This window comes from Megalops cyprinoides, chromosome 17 (assembly GCF_013368585.1).
Source record: "Megalops cyprinoides isolate fMegCyp1 chromosome 17, fMegCyp1.pri, whole genome shotgun sequence".
In the NCBI taxonomy this organism is placed as follows: Eukaryota; Metazoa; Chordata; class Actinopteri; order Elopiformes; family Megalopidae; genus Megalops; species Megalops cyprinoides.
In genome coordinates this window covers 9,033,255-9,056,323 of record NC_050599.1, presented here as the reverse complement: position 1 = coordinate 9,056,323, position 23,069 = coordinate 9,033,255, and the positions used below count along the sequence as shown (strand labels likewise).

The 23,069-nt window shown below is 41.3% G+C and overlaps 2 protein-coding genes across 6 annotated transcripts in view; both read right to left on the bottom strand.

Annotated features, from left to right (window-relative positions):
• The window catches only part of asxl2 (ASXL transcriptional regulator 2), a 65,921-nt gene extending 57,743 nt beyond the window's left edge, over window positions 1-8,178 (bottom strand). For all 4 annotated transcript variants that reach the window (XM_036549935.1, XM_036549936.1, XM_036549937.1 and 1 more), the window contains exon 1: window positions 8,020-8,178. In XM_036549935.1, the coding sequence (XP_036405828.1) occupies window positions 8,020-8,076 (57 nt within the window). In that variant the 5' untranslated portion in view covers window positions 8,077-8,178. The remainder of the gene's footprint in view (window positions 1-8,019) is intronic.
• A 2,349-nt stretch (window positions 8,179-10,527) lies between these two features.
• Window positions 10,528-23,069, bottom strand: part of LOC118791957 (kinesin-like protein KIF3C) — a 46,424-nt gene continuing 33,882 nt past the window's right edge. For both annotated transcript variants that reach the window (XM_036549545.1, XM_036549546.1), the window contains 3 exons: window positions 19,753-19,861; window positions 18,495-18,673; window positions 10,528-17,215 (listed from right to left, as the gene is read on the bottom strand). In XM_036549545.1, coding sequence (XP_036405438.1) covers window positions 17,104-17,215; window positions 18,495-18,673; window positions 19,753-19,861 — 400 coding nt within the window. In that variant the 3' untranslated portion in view covers window positions 10,528-17,103. The remainder of the gene's footprint in view (window positions 17,216-18,494; window positions 18,674-19,752; window positions 19,862-23,069) is intronic.

Below are 23,069 nucleotides of genomic sequence, written 5' to 3'. Positions count from 1 at the left end.
AACACGTGTGTCCTAATGACGTGCTCTCATTTTAGAGGAATGAACCTAGTCAGAGCAAAAGAAAAAAAACAACCCCAAATCTGTTCAAACTGGCACATCAGGAACAGATAACAGTGTAAAGTACATACCCACAGGTATGCATGTTAAACAAGTTGACATTTTAATTATGAAAAAAATGTAACATAATGGCTACAAGAAAATTAAAATCACATAATTGTAATAGCAATCATATTACAACTTTAAGGCAGTAACTTACTTATTTGCCTTTCTGCCCCCTACTGGTATTAAACGGAATTAAGGACATCTTGATACTCTGCACAGTAAGACATTCACTGCAGGCAAAGAGCCTGAAAGAAACGGTTCTGAAACAACTTAGCCTTGGTAACGGTCCCATGAACCAAGCATTTAAAGTGGCTTTTACCTAATGTTTGCTTGGCATTACAAGCATGGCAGACTTGCAGTTCAAGGAAAATATAAGACCGTGTCCATGGTGATACTAGTCAGCAGAAGATTTTTAAAAAAGAAGCAAGAAGCAGGCAGGTTAGGCCTTCATGCCCATCTACAAATGCCTTATACGGGTGCCAATCCCACATAGCTTTGATTAGACTAAAATGAGAGAGTTGAGATGACTACATAAAGGTCCACCATCATCTAACAACATAATGGAAATTAACAACCCAGTTAGGCCTAAACAAATTAGGACACCTCTGAAATCACTGATCATAGTGTCATTCTCTTTGATATAATAACTATTACAAGACCTTTTACAATTACTTTTATTATTATGGCTTATTATTATAGTTTTTGTAATTTAACCAGAAGGATCAAAAGAGAGCTCAATTCTCTTTCACAGCGATGACCATGGGAAGTGAAGCCGATAGGAAATGACCACTGCAGGGGGTTACAAGGTGGCCTGATTTAGAGAGCCAGTTCGGGAATCTGACCAAGACACCAGGATTAAACTCCCCTGCTCCTTCCGTTGGTGCCACAAGATCCTCCATGAGCACCGTGACTCAGGATTTCGGTTTTAACGTCTTGTCCCGAAGACGGATGAGGGCGGTCAAATCCGCACATGGGTGAGCAATGCTTTAGGAAACACCCCTCCTGTTTCCTTGGCTCTTATGAAAGGCCGGGGTTGCCAGAAGTGTCTGACACAGCGCCGGCCTCACCGACAGGAGATGACACAGCTGGTTGACGCCTGTCCGCGGTTCCTGCCCAGCTGTGAGTGTGTGAGAGCCCTCACCCTGGAGAGGGAGTGAGTGAAACCCTCGCTTTAACACGGCATGACTCATTTCCTGTGTGTGTGTGCGTGCGTGTGTGTGTGTGTGACCCCCCCTCCCCCGGTTCCCGATGAGGACAAGCTGAGGACACCGTCCTGCCAATTATCCCCGCCCCCCCCATGGAATATCAGCTCACGCTGGCTGGCGGGGGAGTCAGCCGCAGCGCACTGCGCTCTTTATTGACCAACTTTGCCGTGAAACTCGCTTTTTCCCAAAGTGAGTCATCTGCTGGCAAACACATTTCATCCAACCGACTGTAACCGCACAGCTCCAGATCTGGTCCCGTTACAAACCTGACAGCTGCTACAAGAATCTCGGCTAACTGTCTTAAATCCAGGCAGAGATTTCTCACTTAAGCTGAGCACCTTTGTACAAGCTCACCCGATTAGCGTGCGGATGGCCTTGTATGTGATTTAACTGCTCATGGTATCAATGGGCACTTAATTAGGTTGTCAGAGGGTTCCTGGTCCACAGTATAAACAACAACACCACCACTGATCTTTGTGAACTTCACTGTGAAACGTGTTCCATGACCATAAACATATATATATACAGTATATATAAACAGCCAAGCGGAACACATCCAGATGCCTCACATAGCATAAACACGAAGCGGCTTATTACCGTCACCATGACAGTGAGAAAGGAGCCAGAATGCTAAGAATGATGGATCATTAGATTAAGTGGATTTTCCGTCACTGATGTCATCTCTCCACTGTGGAGAGGGGGGGGCTTCCCCCACCCCGAGCCTCACCGAGAAAGTCAAAACAAAGACTGAGGCGAGGCCTCTCTCTATGGACTGCTGAAACAAAAAGCCACCCAACTCCAGATATGGAGGTTTGGATTTGACAGTGATCTGACAGCAAAGAAGCTTTGAGTCCATAATTAACTACAGAACAGCCCGAGGAGCAAATCGGTACGGCAGGCAAATAGCTGCATTAAGACGTGTTGTTTTTCCAAATCATACCAATTCCATAGATAGTTTACAAGTAGGCTACACTTGATCAGACTGTTTTCTAAAATTGGACATATGAGACACACATATTTTACTTTAAAAATCTTCGTGCAATTATCACCTATCATCTTAATTGCTTCAAATGTCCCATTTTTTTCCTCTCTCTACACATTGTCACGACATCTGTACCTGATCTTCTGTGCTGAAAGCTCCTGGAATTACCCGTTTGCCTGGAATTAAGACCATCTGTTGAGTAAGAACGATTGATGCCTTTCAGTTACATATTACCAGACCTTGCTAGGATACATTAGCTTAGTGGACGATCTTATCTAAGGTGACATAACTAGCCCCCCATTTTACAAACACTCCATTTACAGTACATAATTGGATATTTGCTGAAGCAATTCAGTTTAATTCCTCTGCTCAATGGTAGAGAACAGATTCAGGTTTGCTTCTTTCCAGTTACAGTCCAGTTTCCTAGCCATTACAGTGCATTGCTACCACTGCAACCATAAATGTCAGCCTACACTTCAAGCGCACGCAAGAAAACGGTTAGGGACACGCCATTGGGGCCCTTAATATCATACTTTAAACCTTCACATCGGTGTAAATTAATGTTATTTCACAAAATTGTGAGACATCTCCCGTTGAGTTTAGATCCATTTCTGTACTACAGCACCTGCACAGAGACTGCTCCGTGGTTTGGAGAGTGTTGCCTCTGTACACTTTCAGCTGTGCTGGAATAAAAACCTAAACGCATGGCAGGGAAGGAGAGATGAAAAGGCTCTAATTTTACAGATGGGAAAAGGTCAGGCATGTAGGTGTATCAGAGGTCAGCCCGCTGCAGGATTCAATGAGCGGCCCCTTGCCTTCCACATGGCACACAGGAAGCAGGAGCTGCCAGGCTCCAGACCAATGGAGCAGACGCACACTCGAGCTACTGAGCTCTTTTACATAGGACTACATTTCCTTAAAACTTCCCCTTTCAAAACACAAGAAGCATAAAATGCTGAAGTGTTACTGATTTCAAATTCTTTTGCTGTGGCACATTATCACTTCAAGCTAGTTTAACTGATGATCACTCAAACTATCACAGTGGAGGCCTTCCTAAGAGGCTGTTTGAATAATTGGCATCTTATCAGAACAGTGCCTTATTTGGTATGCTCTTGCATTGCCCTTTGAATCCTTCTGTTGTGATATACAGTTGAATCTGAACAGCTCCCTTTCATTGGATCATTTGAAACTTGAACGCTGAGCTGATTGGTTTGGAATTCCATTCATCATCTTACAGTCCCAGCGGCTCTGCATCCCATGAAGTTCACTAGCAAACTGACAGCTTTAGTATAGAGCTATAGAGCTGATAGTATGCTATTAATATATACATTTCAATAAATGAATAGGTGGAGTTCATTTCTGTGTGCAGTGTTTTAAAGGCTAGGACCTCAACTGATTAATGCAATGCTTATCGTGGCAACTAACTTGCTAGCACTGTTGCCTCATAGCCAATGTGTTCCTAATGAGAGTAGCCACACACCATAAAGAAAACAAGAGATCCCATCACTGGGCCAAATGACACACAGCGCAGCACCACAACAAGTGACACAGAGGCTGATGGGAAATTGAACACAATGACCATCCTCCACAACCTCAACCTCAACCTCTGGACCTCCTCTCACACCCTTTGCGTGTGTTTGTTTCAAACACAATACTACCCAGAACAGCTAATTGTGAGGGTGCTCAGCTGGAAGATGCAGCGTGGCTATCAAGCTAAGCTTAGAGCTTGGCAAAATTGTCAATCAATAGTGTAAAAGTAATATTATGGGAAACCTGTAGTTAATGAGCCATGTGCCCATTAAAATAATTAATGAAAATAAGTCTGCTATTTTATTTCATCTTTCAGAAGCACTTCGACTAATTGACCACTTGGCTGCTCACAGGTCAGCTAACCTAATCCATCTAAGGTGTTGTCCCTACCTGAAATAGGTGGCAGATATATGGGCGGATGGTTTTCTCATATTTCTTCCTAAATCCTCACATGGCAGGAGAAGCATAATAATAAAGATATAATTTCAGTTAAGATGTCATAAGGGGTGAAATTGGGTACATTATGGGTAACAGTGGTTAAAGAACTGGGCTTATAACATTGGGCTTGATTATCAGATGGGCTTTTGCCTTTGATTCCTTAAATAAGGCAGTTGAATAGTGTCCCTAAAATATCCAGCTCCATACATGGATAAAACATGAAACCCTAAGCATTGTGAGTTCTCTGGATAAGGGTGTCCGCTTAGGAAATAAATAATAAAACATAACATTTAAAATATTCTTCTCTCATCTTCATTTCCTAATGCTGGTTGGGGTGTTTTGTTCACAGAACGTTCTGTTCCCCTTCATGGTAAATTGGCTGTGGCAGATTCTACAATTGAAATTTCACACTCACCCAAATATATCACAGATGCATCTTTGTACGTCAAGTGTGAAGTCAAGGCAGCAGTTTCTGTCCACCTGACTTGGTATGAAACAGAACAGCCTCCCAAAGGCAACTGTTGCAAAGACAAAAATCTTTAGAACTTCTTTAGGAAGCACGCCGCCTTCCCTGTATCAGACGGACATAAACATACTTGTTCAGAGGCGGCTCTGTAAAATCGAACATTGCATGAAATCCAGTACTTCTTGCACAATGTCTCCCAGGATTGCATTCTCACTTGTATGCCGTAGGGCTGCTATTGAGCATCTTTTTGAAATGTTAGACTTTAACAGGTTCACATGTACCTTCTCACTTCATCTGTGTGCCACTGCAGTATGTCACTAATACTGCGATTACTTCAGGTCTTGATTAGGTGAAGCCGAATGCATTCAGTTTAGAAGAAAGAAGAGTCAGAAAATACAAAGATATTCAACCACGCTACTCCGTTCAGATTTTTAGAGTTAAGACTTTAACAAATTTGTAACAGCGCTGCTCCTCTATGAAAAAAAGACTCATGTGATAACATACACAAATATTTTGAAGAAAAAAATATCTACAAAAAAATCTAAAAAATAAATAAAATGTTAATACTACATGTGCATGCATGTTAATACACTGAATATTACAATACACATGTATCAGTGCCATTTATTTCCTGCCATGATTGCTGAATATACTGTACAGTGGGGGCAGGTGACCATGGGCCTGGGGTGCTGGAGATGTTGCTGATTTTTGCTCCCTCTCAGCCCTGCACATTTTCTAGGTCTCTCTGAGCGACACTGACAAACTGCTGAGTACCTTAAAGTCATGGCTACCTGCATTTAATGTAGTGTAATTTAGCTATGTTATCAAGGGTCTGGATGAAACAAAATCAGTAACATCCGCCACTCAAAGACCAGTTTTACCTGCCCCTGCTCTTCAAGTTAAGCGGTGTGTGAAACTGCATACACATATGGGCGCAGTAAGCCCTATTTATGTACATATACCCAAAACATTGTCTTGTTCTTTTTACTTTGGATTCTCAGACTGCTGTGCATAAAAGCCTACTCCTCTGCATTTATCAGATGGGTGAGAATCTGAAATTCTCTGCTGGCCACTCTTGAGAAAATGTGACCTATTTTACTATATAAAGGCAACTATATATGTGCGGCAGTGTTAAGGAACCAGACTTGTAATCATAAGACTACAGATCAAATTCCACGGGGTGCCCTGTTGTTCTACCCTCAGGCAAGATACTTAATCTGAATTGCTTCAGTAAACTATTCAGCTGTAAAAGTGGACAATATGTAAAAATGCAAGCTATTTAAGGTGCCCTGAACAGTGGTGTTTCCCAAGCAAGCAAATAAATACAAACGGGAATGACCCATTAAAGCCTCCATGAAAATGTTTTTAGAATATTTATATGCTGAGAAGAACCTCAACATTTTAGCACATTGACTGTTTAATCACTATGGTCAGTGGCATGAAGTGACTATAAATTACAAAAATACATTTGAAAGTCTGCATAAGGCTTGATACAGGCCTATATGATCCTTTTCCAAACTTTGGAGGGTACATAAATCTGACCTGAATGCTCCCGTTTGCCTGTAGTTATTGATGCTGTTGCTCCATTTGGATCACAGAGGCAAGGTTCTATAATCTCCCCACTTCGAATGCACGCAACAGGTTGGTGGCTAAAGCTCTAAAAGATATATTCTTGGTGATCATTCAGGAAAAAATAATAATAAAAAGGCAAACTTTTAATATGTATATCACCTTAATTCATTTAGCTAGTTATTGAAACTGATGTCTAAGGATGTATCTAATATGAATCGTAATGTTGTGATGTTTAATTAGAAAAACATCATAAAGGTGTCTGTTGCATCTCACCGTGAAGAAGATTCGGAGGGTGGGTATGGAGAACGAATTGGCAATTTATCAAAATAATATACTTTTTTTACAAGGGAAATGTATCCACGATTAAGGAATCACTAAAAAAAAAAAAAAAAAAAAAAAAATTAAAAACAACAACAAAAAAAAAACACTAGTCCAAACAATGTGCCGTACCATTTGCAACTTTGTGGTTCCAGCTGGTAGGTTATAAGCGTAGAGAGAGTTGTAGAACTTACTAAAATAATGTTTGCGCTTAACCTTATGTTTTGTCAAAACACAGTCGACGTTGCAGCTGTTTTTCTAGACTTGGTTTTAAATGCACTGGCGTGTTTAGAAAACAGCTTCACGTAAGAAACAGGAGATCAGTTTGACACTACAATTTATAAACTTTAGAAATTGAGCAAAATCTAACAAGTTGCTGTTACACTCAAACACAAGGTTTTGGCCAATGCTCAGTACGCCCATATATCCCTCTGCACTCGAATGAACCTAACGTTACAGGAAATTATCTACCACATCAATAACCAATACCCCACAATACTCGCTATGAGGTCTAGACTCTACAGAGATGGGGATGCTAATATTTTCGCAATCTAGACTTTATATTTCTTTGCATTCAACAAACACATCGAATAAAGGCAACCTGCTGACAATGACTTTATCTGTGTACCTTCGTTTGTCGCTGTCGATTAAATCAACGGTGTCTAGCTAATTAGCGAGTAAGAAGCTAGCTATCCAACCTTAACTTAGCTAGCAAGCTAACTAAATAGCAGACTAGATGATATTACACAATTCCAATGAAATATTTACAGCGACACATTGGTACACCATCATTCAAACATCGCACCTCGGCAAAGACACATTTGTGGTTCCTGTCAACTAAAAAAAAACCTTAGTATAGGCAACATCTTGGTAGCCACATCAAAGCAACGCTTGTTATTGTCTCAACTGTCAGTGACGCTTATTTCATGTACCTTTAGCTAAAGAAACTACGTTTTAAAAGTCTGTTTAAAGCCGCAAAAGGAACCAAACTACAATATTTTAGCGCTTTTCACGTTCAACAGTCGACAAAACGTCAAACACTTGCGCCCAGACAGGACTGTGTGTACGTGATAGGGGAACACGGTAATGTCATGCGCATAAACCTAGGTCTGGCGCTGTGGTTTTGCTAAAGAAAACACAAATCTCAGAAGTTCGCCACATAAAAACAAGATGTGTCAAGCTAACCAACTAATCGGTATCGACAGAGGTAGATGCATAAAACCGATGTCAAAAAATATTTTCGTGGCTTTACCGACCACGAAGCAGGCCTTGCGTTATATACGCAATAATCCATTTCCACCAGCAGGTCATGAACTCATAAACACCTAGTTGCACTAGTGGGAGCGCAGAGCTGCTTAGCCATTGAAAACAAGCAAAACAAACGGCGAACAAAACCGCTTTATTACCGTTTTGGCAGCCTCTGCCCACGTCCTCCCTTTCTTTTTCTTCTGTTTCTCCCTCATGTCTGCGGTTCGAGCGTAATCGCTGGCCGATTTTGTGCTTGTGTTGCTGTATTTGTGGAATTGTTGCTGTAGTTACAGTGCAAGAGCTACTGCCGCTGCCATGTTGGGCTTTTACTGTAAGGAGCGGGTCATGTGACATCGAGGGAGACGTCATCTTACTGTACAAATGACAGCTGTGTAGGGTATCCCACCCTGGTATTGTACCCTTCAGCGACAATAAATGTTATATATACATGCAGAAGCAAGCTGTATAACAGTGCAATGTCCTTTCAAAAATACACGACACATGGACGTCAAATGCGTCATGTCAGTTACTGCCACTTTTCCATATGTTACTTTACGCAATTATGTACAAAGTTTTACTGCTACGTTTGGAAAATGAATTCAAAAGTTAGACGTAATCGCTTGCATCGAAGAGATATCAGTGTTTATAACATGGATTTAATTAATATTTACACATATTGACAAGCATCGTATGCAGTCTAATATGTAAACGTTATATAGGTTTTCATAAGGGTTAAATAATTGGAAACGACCGGCACGGACGGATAATACTTAATTTTAAAAATGAGATTTTTGTTTATGAATATGAAGGTTGTTTAAACCTTTTACAAAGGCCAAAAGCATTTTTCCATATCGCATCTTTATAATTATAGGACAGACAGTATTTGGTTTTCTACGCACAACTTCCATTTAACCATTGGCAGTCACTCCGTTTGCAATTGTGAATCGCTTTTTAAACAAAATAACATACGTCTTGTAATGAAAACTATTTTCATTGCAATTGACATTGGAATTAACGTTTGTGTTTTTAGGAGATTTCAAAACGTGTCCTCCCTCTATTCGGTATAATGTCATATTTCTTACTGTGGGATTGTCTTTAGAAAAGCGTCCCTATATATTTTTTTCTAATCCCCTATGCATGCTCAATATGTTTTAGCAATGACCAGTAGGGGGTAGAAAAGAACAAAGCATGAAGACCAATGAAGCTTTCTTAACTTAATGACATGCTGTAATTAGTTGTTATTCTTTCGCGATTATTCCAGGGAGTGTGAAAGTTCATATATGTTACGTTGAAGTATTGTCAATACTGCATGTATTTTAATTATTACCCAAAGTTACAAACAAGATTGATGAAAATTAAAGCATTGCAATATAGTATTTATCCACCAGGTGGCTGCATTGGACCTAACATGAGCAACCGAAATGTAAATGATATCGTATGATGTCTCTGAAGACAGAAGCATTTTCAATGTCAGAAATGTTTCCAGCATACCTATGCTCTGTAAATACATTTTCCCATGCTGACAGTGTCATCTTTTATTGGTGGAATGGGGCAGCATGAAAGGGTTCTAGCTCTATGCCAGTTTTCCCTTACATGAATACATTAAAGGTGGATTTCTTATAAATTCTGCATGCCTTCTTTACAAAATGGACTTGCATTTTATATGAGAGGATACTAAAATGGGAGCCCATTGGGAATCAATATAATATTAAGGTAAATACACATTAATCCAACCTTTACTTATTTGAATTAACAGCATGTGAATACTGCTACCTTTAATCTATTAAAGGTAAAAATTTAAGTGCTCCTGACATGGTCTCTTTTAGGTCTGGGCACAGGTGGGTGGGGTGAATAACGATCAGAATGTGAAACTCATTCACAGCAACATCAATCAAATTGACACTGCCTGGAAAACTGTCACTGGCAAAGGAGCAAGCAGTCAGACAGGGCAGCCGCCTCTCTGAATCTGAGTGCATTCCACCCCTCTGTAGGGTTAATGATGGAGATGACCCTGCCCCCCAAAAGAAGGGAATTCTCTCATTTCCCAGAAGGACGAGTGCAAGGACTGACTCATCTCACTGCATCAGTCATCCTTTCTTCACAGCCAATCAAATGAACAGAAGGCCATTTCCTTTTCCTTTTTCATTTAGGCCACTCCCACATGACCACCTTGTGATGAGGGTCCACACTGCAGCAGATATATTTGTGAGAATTATGATGAATTATGATAAATGCTAGTTTAGTGCCGCAGTTAAGAAGCAGTCTGTTAGTTTAGGTAGGGAGCTGGATGTGAGATTTGTTTCCCTGCTGTTGTATCCTTGAGCACTGTATTTTGCCTGATTGCAGCAATCATTCAGCTGTATAAATTAATAAAATGGGAAAAATTTATGTATATTTGTCACCCTGGACAGGAGAATATAATATATAATATATGTAAGGGGCTGGAAAATATGAAGCTCTTTTATGACTAAACCAAGCAACATTAATGCTTGCTGTCATATTTCACAGACAGTTTTGAAACAGTTTTGTCTTAATTGGTTCTTTTGTCCTGTAATGCAAAATGACCATGGTGTCTCACTGTCCATTCAGGGATTGTGAAATTTCAAACGAAGATGCACACTGAAAGAAATGAAGCACAATTTAACGCACAGCGTCTTGACGCGTCACTTTTCAACACATGTTTATTGGACTTTCTCTTGAAGCTCTTAAGTGGCTGTTGTTCATGTCCATCATCAATTTACAGAAAAAAAGCAGAATCCATAGCTTAGAACGGCAGCGAGAAAGGAAATAAATAAATAAATAAATAAACACCTGAAAGAAAGAAAAAAAAAAAACAGAAGGCCACCTCACAAAAAAAGCCATTCTCACTCCAGACAAATCACCATGGAAACTGTAAAGGAGGTCCAATCCCGTTCCTTTTGCTCAGTTCCACTCCTGTTCCGGATTTTCCTGTCAACACCAGCCCTTCGACTCACTCCAATGCCATCACATCCGGTGGACAAGCAAAATGGAGAATGCATTAAAAAATGCAAATGACAAGGGTACAGAAGCGTAAAACTACACGCATGAAATATTAAAGCCCTAGTATTTTACACAAAAAAATCAAAACATTTTATTCAAAGGACTTCAGTATTTACAATGCATTGTGTACATTTTTCTTGCTTGCAAGACAAATTGCTAGTTATGCTATTCTGTGGCTGTGCAGAGTTGTAATACAGAGATAGTGTAGTTTCCCCTGATGACATGATTACAACAGCTATATTACATTAATATCAAGTAGAGAACAACATTTTAGACAGGAGAAATGTTTTGACGACTTTTGAGAAAATGTATAGATTGCAAGCACCCACATAGGCCTCTAAGCCGTTTAAGGCGCAGTCATACACGGGATCAGTGACAACAGGTTAACTTTCATACACTAAAGCGACAACATGAGGATGAAAACATTGTTATGATAATTCAAACGTTCCACAACAACCGGCTGAAAGTTGCCGGGGGGCATTCACGTAGCTTTTCCGCACGACACGGCCGTGCCAGCCGAAACCATGTGACCCTTCAAACTTTACTTCCTGGTTTTGCAAGTGAAATCATTATTCAGGCATGTGCACCGGCTTCCACATTCTCGGTCATGTGCAGCTCCACAGATTCTCTTTCCACTGAGGCTTTGAGCTGCTGAAGCACAACGTGTGCTTGCTATATCAGGCCTGCCGCAGCTGTACTGAACAGAAAGGCTTGCCGTGCAATTTCACTGGCCCGTTTTCAGCTAAAATTGCACCAAACAGCATATGAACATTTTCTTTGCAGTGTTATTGGCCCGTTTCCTTTAGATCTTATTGGCCACTAAATTTAAAGCTTTGTTGAGAACAAGTATGCAGTCATACTGGCAGTAGTTGCAGCCATAATGCATGTTTCAAAAAGCCTCATCACTCCTGACAAATCATATGTTTGTCATCAGATGTTAATCGTATTGTGATTGATCCCAGTGTGATCACATGGTTTAGTCACTTAACGTAATTATCAAAGTGGCAAGAACAATAACCTTTCAGCCAGCAGCTGGGAAGCTTGGTAACATTCTGAAACCTACAGTATAAAACAATAAAGCAAAAGAAATCCAGAGCACCATATGGCAGGGCTGCTTACAATGTACAGAGCTACTTGGACTGTTCACTAAACCCTTGTTAAAAAGAATCCTGGATTGCTTGGTATTAAAACTGCTCATGAACTTAGGACCAGAATGTACTCTTTGGAGCGAGTAAGTATGTACATTGTGGCCCATTTGTCACAAGACCTGAAGCTCACAAGAAAAAAAAAGGATGAATACTGGCCTATGTATATCAGACACACATAACTACACATGTTGAAGTGAATATTACAATATAAAGTAACAGATTCCAGTAGACACATTTTTTTCTTTTTTTCTCCTGACAGTGTTGGGCTGCCACTTAGCAACGGTGCTGCAATATGCATACACTTCTTCAAATGCCTGGCCTCATATGCACTGTGCCCTGTGTAAGGCAAATTACATTACACTACTTTTTTTATTTTACAGATGCCCTTATCAAGGCATTTTTCATACTGGTAGCTCAGTGTTACACATCACCCTTTTGTGGAGCTGGACATTTACTGAAGCTTGCTTAAGAGTACAGTAGCAGTGTTCCATCTGGGAATCATACCTGCAACCTTCAGGTGATAAGTTCTCGTGCCACTGCTCCCCCCGACATCCTATAGTTACCCTTAAACTTGAGTATTTGTCTATACTCTGCCTTACCTGGAGGAAGCAGAGCACCTATCTATTGTCTTACCTCTAAAATATATTCTGGACCAATGAGCACACTACTATCAAGCAGCATGATAAGATCACAACCCAGCAGGTAGCCAATCGCCTGAGTCTGAGCTCACAGGACAAAGACCAACGCTCTACGTACCTAACGCTTCTCTGAAAACCAGAAGCTGGTCTGTGAAAACATGCTGCGATCTTCACTTTACGTTTCCACATCAGAGTCGAACAGTTTGCACCATTTTGTTGAAGGTCCGTGGGTTAGTCTGCAAGGCCACTGAATGGATTCATACCCTGGTAGCGCTGACAACACCAATCAACAAAACGGAAATCACACCACACTGTGCCATCACACAGAAGGGAAAAAGTCACAAAGCGACACTGTTTTTTTCTTTTTTTAAACCCTGTGAAAATGGCCTGTTGGACTGGAAGGCAAGTAACAGTACTCTATGCTGGAAATGTCAGAATAAGAACATGACCCAGGAGACTGCTGGTTACCTGACACTGGCCACACATGACAAAGAACAGGCACACATCAATCAACTCAAACTCGCCTGCCCATCTGACACTCTTCACCTAAGCTTGCTGGTGAAAGGATATCGTACACTTTCACAAAGGGATACCTTTCAGGTCTGCGTTCGGTTCCAAAAGCCTCATTTTAATGGCCCACTGTTTAAAATTAACTTGATTGTCAGCCAAATTTGCAAGTTTGTCATCACTTTTGCCTCAAGTAGCCTAAACCTACCGGGTAATTAAATAAGGCTATGTTTCAGTGAAAAAGGAACGTTTCACATTTCACTTTCAAAAGTGTCACAAAAAGATGGCACTTTCACAGGTGGGAAGCTTCCAGTAGGGGAATCACTCAACATGAGAGGATGGTAGCAGTGCTCAAATTTAAGAAATGTCCTGCATAACCCTGTCCTATTGGTACCAATAAAATAGTAAGGCATTAGTAGCAAACATTCCTAAAACAATTGAGACCCTATTCTGTATTGCCACATGATGAGAGTATGTGGACACCGACAGAAGAAGCATATATGCAGGCAGCGTGCCCAGGCCCTGCTTCTGTGGTTCTAAGTCAAGACACGAGGGCTTTACGACAACCATTCCTCAGCATACTGCACCGAGGACATGGCACTTGGATCGCACCTGTGGAAGAATTGGAGGTGTACTCATGGGTGAGGACCTAAACAAGAGGACAATGTGAGACTACTGCAGAAACTGACTAGTGACGTGAACTGTGAATACTTTCCACGTCATGCACTGATTTATGCTGAAGGCTGGGTACTGACTAGTGATGAGAGAGCAAGGCTTCACAAGCTCCAAAACATGGTTCAAGCTATCATGCTGTCACTGAGTCTTAGAAGTGACCAATCGCAGTGTTTTGCTGTGAAGGGCAAATTCTTTGGATTGGTTTACACAACTCACACAATGGTGTGGTAGCTCCATCAACATGGATTTATGAAGCCTCACTCTTCTTTCACTATTACTGACCACCTAAATCAGAAATGGTAACACCAAAACAGTACTAAACCCTGCATTTTGTGTTTGCTTATGCTATACACAAAGTTTATACACTTTTGGTAGTGTTGGAATTAGCAAATTAAGTACCCACTCTGATTTATTGCCCTGCAAAGGTATAGACCATTTCTCACCCCCAGCAAATACAAAGCAAATTCCCATATTGAATATTCCCACATTTTGACATGTAATGTGTACCACCGCCTTCCCCACAACCACCCCGACTAAAAGGGGATTAAATGTAATGAAAGTGACCCAGGTGAGGTCAAGAGGAAGGCATGGTCCATACTTCTCACCTGTCTGCCTGGATAGGCCGATTAGCCGTAATGCGAAGCCACGTCCAGTCCACATAATCAATAATTCACAACAGAATTGCTCCCACCCGATTCCACCCCCCCACCTCAAATCCATTGTTCCTCTTAACCTCTCCTTTATTAATTAGCGTAATCCTAAACTCGTCTGTTCTGTCAGCCAGGCAAACTACATCTCTAGAGGTCTGGGCCATCTTCTCTTACAAGAGGTACAGTTTTCAGTTTCACAACGAGAAGCACAGCTCACAAGTAACCTTCGGAACAGGTAAGCAATCACTTAGTTAATGTCACAGCCTAGCACAATCTTGCTAGAATAACATTCTCAGTTTCAGAAGATTACAACACGCTCAAGGAACAAAGCTCCTTTAGTCTTATGTATTTGTCTGAATATGCTTGATTTTAGGCATGACACAGAATCCAGGTAATGAAAATCAGGGGAGAAATTATGTATTTACACTCAGAACATTGTTAATGAATTACTTCAGCATCACAATCATGTCAAATCAGTACCTCAGTGAATTAGCACAACTCTTATTTCTCTATATGCCAGCAAACAAATTGTATAAAGTGGAATTATACTGAACTTGCAATAAAAAAAAATCCAGGACAGCATTAAAAAATAAGCTTTTTTTCTCAAAGTAAATCACAAGTTTGGGGAAAGTACAAAGATCATGGGAATGATGTATGACTTCTTGGCAACACTCAAGAGGCCACAAGGTCAGCCCAACCAAACTCTCCATGTTGTAGTGAGGCACTGAGGATCAAACAGCTATAGGAAACATATCACTAAGATCTGTTAGCGAATTTAGGTGGAGTTTCTGAAAACAGTATAGTGTATTTTTGCATTTTTGCAAAGGCATGTTTCCTTCATGTGCTTCACCAATCTTCAGAGAAGACAAGCAATCAAATTAAAAAAAAAACCGTGTTACAGATGAAATCAATGTTTTGTGCCATTTGTTTCAGGGTTTTATGTTTAACCTAAAATGACTTTAATTCAAAGCTGATTTTCTGAAGACAGATGTTATTAACAGTCACCTGTCATTGCCCACCTCTCATCCACTTGTTGCACGTAAAAATCTCAACTATATTTACATCAAAGCAAATATAAAGCCTGCAATATGATAATGGATACTTCAGGCTAGATTCAGTCAAGGATAATCACAATGTGTTGTTTTCCACCTGTACTAACTGAAGACAGCACTATATTTTGAAACTGACAAACTAAGTTTGGCAGTTGCTGAAATAAATGAAAAAATGCTATTAAAAAAACAAAGACAACAGCAAAATGCAATACCTGCCTTAATCCCTTAACCATAGTTAAGAATGACGCATATTGTGGTTAGATCTGAGAATCTGAGTCAATCTGTCCTTTCATACTATAACATGCTCAGTTACAGTGAGCGCAATGACAGATGAATGATCATATTTCTTGTTTTTATAAACCAGTACGCAGTCAGCATGTGACATCATATTCTGTTTGTGTCTTTTTGTTGGTCTTTTTTGCTTTGGTCCTGGCATAGTTGAAATATTTCTATAGTACAGATACAACAGGGAGAGGGAGGTTGGTGAGAACTGATTTCCCAGGATTCACTGGGCCTGCCAAAAGGGGAAGAATGTCTGGGATTAGTCTCTTAATGAAACTTCACTCCGCGGAAATAACAAAAGAGGCGACCACATATTTCTTTCCCAAGCCCCTCTGTGACTTGGTTCCTCTCTGGAGAATAGTGAAAAAACACCAAATTTGATGAAGAAACACAACTCAGAAATCCTATCTAAAAGCCTTTGTACTTTGTATCATTTTCAGTCACAACCAGTTGTACTGTACTTGGCCCCAATGAAAATCTTTCCTTTCAATTAACTACTATTCTACGCTAAGTTCTGTGTGTGTGCACTCATATCAGGCTGAGCAAAAGCGACAAAAAGAATAATCCTTGCTTTGACATTGTAATCAAGATGTCAAAGATAGCAATAAAAAATGAAAGGACAGCTCATGGCCCTCTACATGATCGTAATGCTGAGCTAGCAGAGAAAGCTAGAGTAATGGCAGTAAACTTGGCTGACATGGCGTTTCAAGTAATTTCAGGTCTGTGGTGCTTTTTCCAAGAGATTTCAAATTTCAAGCATATAGAGAAACAAGCATGAAACCTCCACCAGTGTGTTAGCTGAAGCCTTGATCTTTTGCCAGCAGTTGTGAGACTTATGCAACACCCTTGAGAAAACAAACAAACAAAAAGAAATGCTTTCTGCTTTTAAAACTTTTTTTTTTTGTTTTTACAAAGTGAGACAATTAGCCACTATCTACTGGAAACCGTGAGGGTCGGGTTCGCTCTTTTAAACATCCAAGGTAGGGCCACATGCTGATCAATATGAATACAATACCCGCATTGGAAGGCTTCAACCACCAGCTCAGATCAAAATTAAAACAAGAAAAACAAGCGTCTCTGAAATACTGCACAGTCCTTTTTCTGCTCAATGAAAATCCGTTGCGGTTAGGCTCCTGGCGAGGAGGGACAAGCGCAAAATGAAACATTTTAAATACAGAACCCAGTGGTTGTGGGCAGTGCCCAGGTGGAGAGCAGGCAGGATCAGTGCTCCTCATGGGCCTGGGGGGAGGGGGTGGGGTGGGCTCCCTTTCAAGGATGAGACGAGGCAGCTGTCGCCCCCTGGGTGTGGGGGAGGTACTGCGCCCCCGAGGTCAGAGAGCACGTGGATGAGGAGGACGAGATCGCGCGTGGAGCCTGACACCTGGGGATGAGAAATAGGCAGGGGGGGGGTCACATCTGCGTGGCACTGCAGGAGGGAAGCAGACAGGCTGTGAAAACAGGCAGGAGCCAATCAGCCTTGTTTCTTTCAAAAAACAGGAAGCGGTAACGTAAACCCAGGGGAAAGGGGGCCAGACTGCTCACAGCTGTTAGCTTCCCCTGGTATTTAACAGATGGACTGGAACAGCGGACAGTGACACAGATGATGAGTGTTGCCTCTTTGGCAGTAAAGCTATTTCCCAGAGTTGAGCAATACAGTCTGTTGATTAAACGCCTGGTAACCTTTTTTGAAAATAAAAAGAAAATGATAGTGGTTGCAGATGTTTCCTGGCATTTGTAGGATTTTACTGTAACACTGAACATCATGCTTATGAGTGCTTCTTTAAACATTATAAATGTTTGCTGGCAAGTCAATGAGACTAGAAGTTATTGAGACTAGTTCAGACTTCATCCAAATGAGTAAAATAAAGATGCAGAAATGCTGTCAGAAATAACATACTGTTTGACTATATGTTTAATGTTTTATCATTGTACAAAGAGTCAACAAAGAAGTCCTGCCTCTTAAAATAAAAAATTCTAATCATTAATCAAAAGAAACTCAATATATATTTTAATGTCACATATAAAATAACACAAGATACATTTTCCCTAATGTACATGTTACAGTTTTCCCAGATTAATTTCAGCAAAGTCCCTATTTAAATGCACATATACCCTTTCTAAACACTTCAAAGATTTATTGCATGGATACAGACTGGCAGATATATAAATAATAAATATGCCACACAATAGTGAGCTCACATTAGCAATGTGCATACAGTATGCCTTATAACTGTCAAACAGAATAAACGGGGACAACCCATAAAGAGGACATTATGAGAGATTAGGGACTCCCCTGGGTAAAGTTGGCTTGATCTTAACGCATCAAACTAATCCTTGATAGCACGTCCACCAATTAGCATAGTGCTTTTTGACCTGCCAGTCTGAGAGTTCACATAACACTGATGGGAGCTATTTCTAAATAAGAGGCCCACAGCAACGGGCATGTGGCATTTCTGCAGCAGGGACCACATTCTATTTGCTATTCAGGCACAGGATACAACAATGGTAATGGAATCTCTGTCCTTTTTAACAACTTAGTAAAGGAAAACGAATATCTAGATGTCACTGGGTTACTAAATGTTTCTACTTTGGATAAAATAAAGTTGCAGACACTGGCCAAGGTATTTTGAAATCCTTGCCCATCCATGGCCTTAACTCACCAAGATCGAGACTTCCTGACACGCGCAGCAGCAGCCCTGTCCCTGTAGGTGGCGTTGTCGAGCAGCAGATCCCGGCCCAAATGCAGAGCCAGGTCCTGCTCTGGTTGTGCCTTGGGGAAGTCCAGGTGGAACATGGTGGGTGGGGTCATGTCCAGCTCCAGGAACATGATGTTTTCCGCCTACAGAAAGCCAAGGAGTCCAAAATGCACAGGCTTACTCTTATGCGCAAGTTATGTTCTGTATATGGAATTGATAAAAGCCTTGCTTAGCAGGCCCACCTGCAAACCTGTTGAGTGAGTGAGTGAGTGAGTGAGTGAGTGAGTGAGTGAGTGAGTGAGTAAGCGAGTGAGAGTGAGGGTATGGAATTAGTGGGTAAGTGAGTGTGTGAGAGAGTGATAGGGTGAGTGATTGCTCAGTGACAGGCTGGTTTACCTCAACAGTTCTCCCTCTCACCTTATCTATATCCCACTTCTTGAAAATGTCATCAAACCTCAGGAAAAATTACTAGCATACCACTAGCATACCATTCCCATGAGCTTCTGAGAAGCAAACAGTGTGGTCAAATGACTAATGCACATGAGAGGAAATTCCAAACAATTATGTCTGGTTTTTCTCAGCCCCCCGACCACGGCTACTATCCTAGCCACATCCTTGTAGCTAGAGGAATCAGTCACATAACTAACATCAGCGTACAGCCACAATGCAAGCCGTAGACATTACCAGTATAATTCTTCTATGTTCACCATGTTCAGGTGGGAGTGTATCATAGCGGTAAGGAGCAGGGCTTGTAACTGAAAGGTTGCTGGTTTGATTCCCCGCTGGGGCGCTGCTGTACCCTTGGGCAAGGTACCCAGAATTGCCTATGTAAATACCCAGCTGTATAAATGTATAATGTAAAAATTGTAACCTATGTAAGCTGCTGTGGATAACAGTGTCTGCTAAATGACAATAATGTAATGTAATGATCAGACTGGAACCACAGCAATATTTTTTTCAGTCATTATGAGGTTAGCTCCTCACAATGGCTTAATAAAATAGCAGCTGCACATGTTAATTTTGCGGCAGACAAATAAACAGCCTCTTGACCCATCCTCCACCTGTGTTTTATGCCCAGATTGTGTGGCTCTCTGTGATCTGAGGAATCCACCACACATCACAGGCGGCGCTCATCCAGAGAGCTGAGGTAGAGATGGCGACCACATTCCTGGCCTATCACTGAAGTCCCTGCCTCCCCAAGCACGCCTCAGCCATCACCTACCCGGTATCTAGAGTGAGCTCCCATCGCTATGGCAACCCGAGCGTACTGGCTGATTGGTCGCTTGTATCCCACTGCAGAGGCGGGTCTTCTCTTCATCTGAATGAATTTACTGCAATGATAAAGAAAAGGAAAAAAAAGGGAAGGGGGGAGGTTAACCTACTTCTGTGCTGATTACTATTGGTAATTACATTTCAAAATGACACAGCCCCTCAGACATTCCACAGCACGAATACCATTACCTGTTAAATGTCTTATGCTGTGAAATCCATCTCAAATTTAACATTCAGCGCAACATCCGTTCTTACCATGCAGAGCAGGAGCTGTGCTTTCCATGCCACAGTTCACAAAAATCACAAAAGCATGGTATAGTCCTCCATTAAAAAAACGCCCCGAGCCATCACAAAGACAAAGAATTCAGAAACCACAGCGAGCCAGCCTAAAAATTATATCATGTATAATAAAGGTAATGTGCACAAGCAGTTGTATACAGCAGCTTCTTTTCTCCTAATGGTCATAGAAAAGGTCTGTTTTATTGTAAAAAAAAATCTACTGTATTGTGGAGTCTTTTCAGTTCACATCCAAATTGACCGCTTCTGCCTGACAAAGTCTATTGAATTTCAGATTAGTCGGGGGGAGGAAAGCGTTCCAATCAATCTGTGATTCTTCTCATTAACAAACTCCAGCCAGCCCAGAGGCCTCTTTATGTGCAGGTTGAAGAGGTCACCAGTTCCCATATTGAATGTACAGTGCTATGTGATTTATAGGTTGGCTGTGCCTGCTCATTCATTTTCCATTCTTTATTAGGGTGTTAATCTTGTTTCCATTACTTATTTTGATGAAAGAGGTTTTTAGCATTTGAGGATGAGCCGCGACGAATTGAGGCTGAGTTTTTCGGGAACCAGGGTTTAGGGGTTATCAGAAGTCCACCATGCTTATATTACATAGTATGTGCGTCCAGTTGGAGCTTTAAATCTTTTTTTATTTATCTTATAGAAAATGTCAGTAAAAATTTGAAGATGGGAAATTATTTATTTGAATAGTTTGGCCCTGTAACCCAGTAATTGCAGGTTTGATTCCCTCTTGAGGGAACTGCTGTGAGCAAACTACTCAACTTTTTTTTTTTTTTACTTCAGTAAATATCCAGATGAACAAGTGGATCTTTGTGTCAAAGCTATGTAAATCAGCCAGAACAAAGGTGTCTGTTAAGTTAATAAGCAATCACAACACCAATCACACATGTAAGTAAATTACAGCCCCTGTGAAGCCGACTCACAAATGCTTGATAAAGTTGCCTTGCCACTGCTGACAAAACATGTGATCACACTTTTGCTTGTATCTGTTTCAATGTGCTTTAGACATGTGTTTGCACCTTAAAATCTGACAGTGCTCAGTCAGATCCAGAGCCAATAACAGGAGTATTCACAGTGTGGTGTGAGAAAGGCATCGGACCACCACATTGGGAGGCGTCTGCAATCTGCATCTCTTCCCAGCCATGCCAGGTGTGAGACAAATTACCTGGCCAAATTACCTGGGGATGACTTTTGTTTTCTTTAAAAGAAATGAAGCTGGATCCTTGGTATCTTCCACATCACTGTCACAATGTGACTTTCTCCCTATCATGTGATTGCCCAGTTTCCTTTGACTTCTGTGGCTTCAGCTGGCAATTATTTCTACCGGACCAGAGTAGAGATCCATTAGCTCCACTAGACCCACCAACCTGTCCTGATGTCACCTGAGTGATGTGATTCTGGTGCAGACACACCATGCGACAGCCCCTCACAAAATGTTTCTGCAGCAGGGGAGCTGCTGTTTGAGAGCTGCGACCCCATCCCCCCCCAGTCCATCAGCCCAGGCTGGCCACTGGTGATGGGCAGATCTCTGAGTCACTGTGAGAGGGCAAAAAGCCAGTCGGCTCCCACGAGCTGCAGCCAAACCATGCTTACAGGGCACAAAAGGGCCTTTATACACTAAACCTAAAGCTAGAGCTCTGCTCGAGAGGAATCCACATGAAATGTGCGCCGGCCAAAAATCACACAAAAATGCACATCCTATCTGCAAACAAATTTGATTACATTTTTACCCCCCTCCCCTCCTCCAATCATTTCTTTGTTCATTTCAGATGTAAATACTGATTTCTATCTTCTCTCTGTGAAATGTAGTTCATTATGAGGAACAAAAAAATACTAGTTATGATGGAATTAAAAAAATATGTTCACTTTGCAATCGAATCAGATTTGGTTCAATGCAATATTTTTGTTTGCACTGACCTCAGAGCACATCTTTTCAAAATTCAATGGAAATCAGACATAAATGGAGAGAGAGACCCTACGGAACGTGCTCTGAGTTTCAATGTGAATTCCAGCGCTTATGAATCCTCCGCTCATGAAAAATAACTGCCTCATCCCCACAGGAAAAAAAAAAATGCTCCGTTAGACAAAAGGGTGATTGTGGTGTTGCAGAGGCACTACACAATGATATTTTAATTGCATACACTGCTTAATTATTCCCATGTTGAAAAAAAAGCCATTCTATATTCTTATTGCTGACTTTGCCTCCTTCCCTTTCAGCTGCTTTGGCTCCTTCCTCTCGCATGTGTGTCTCCTGGCTGCCTCCCGCAGTGACCTCCTGCCCATGATTCTACTTCCTGCGGTGAGCCGCATGCGGCTCTGACCTTCAGCAGGAAGGAAGCCCTCGCAACACGCTGACTGAAAATAGTCCCTTACGCTCCATCACCGATGGACACCGCAGATGCTGCAGGAGCTGTGACAGGCGATGAGTTATACAAACAAGCCCCCTGCAAATTTAGGCTGGGGTAGAGTTACACCTCCACTCGGAGCCAATTGTGGTTAAATCTCTGAGGCATTGTTTAATAGGGGCTGCTGGAGGAAATGAGCTGCCAACGACAGCTTAGCTTGGTATTGTGCAAAATCCCGGGCACCACCATGGTAATTTGACATTGCTTGGTTTTTCTATTTATCATAGTAATTGTTTGCCTATTTTAAGTCTTTGGATCGCGTGAGAAATTTAGAAAACCTGTATTTTTGGGTTGCACTCATCACCTTAGCAAATCAGACCCTCAGCACATCAGCAAATGACATCACAACAGGCTATCATTTCTAGCCTTAGTGCTAAAGTGCTCCTATATTTAAAGACCTGAGGGTCAGTCTGAAAGCATTTTGTATTTTGTTTAGACCATATGTTACTGTTATACCATTTGGCTGTGAAAATTTAATGTATTGTACCAGTGAGCCTAAGGCAAATTTCCATTTTATGACACAGTAATAAGTGCTTTCCAGTTCTATTCTCTTCTATTCCAT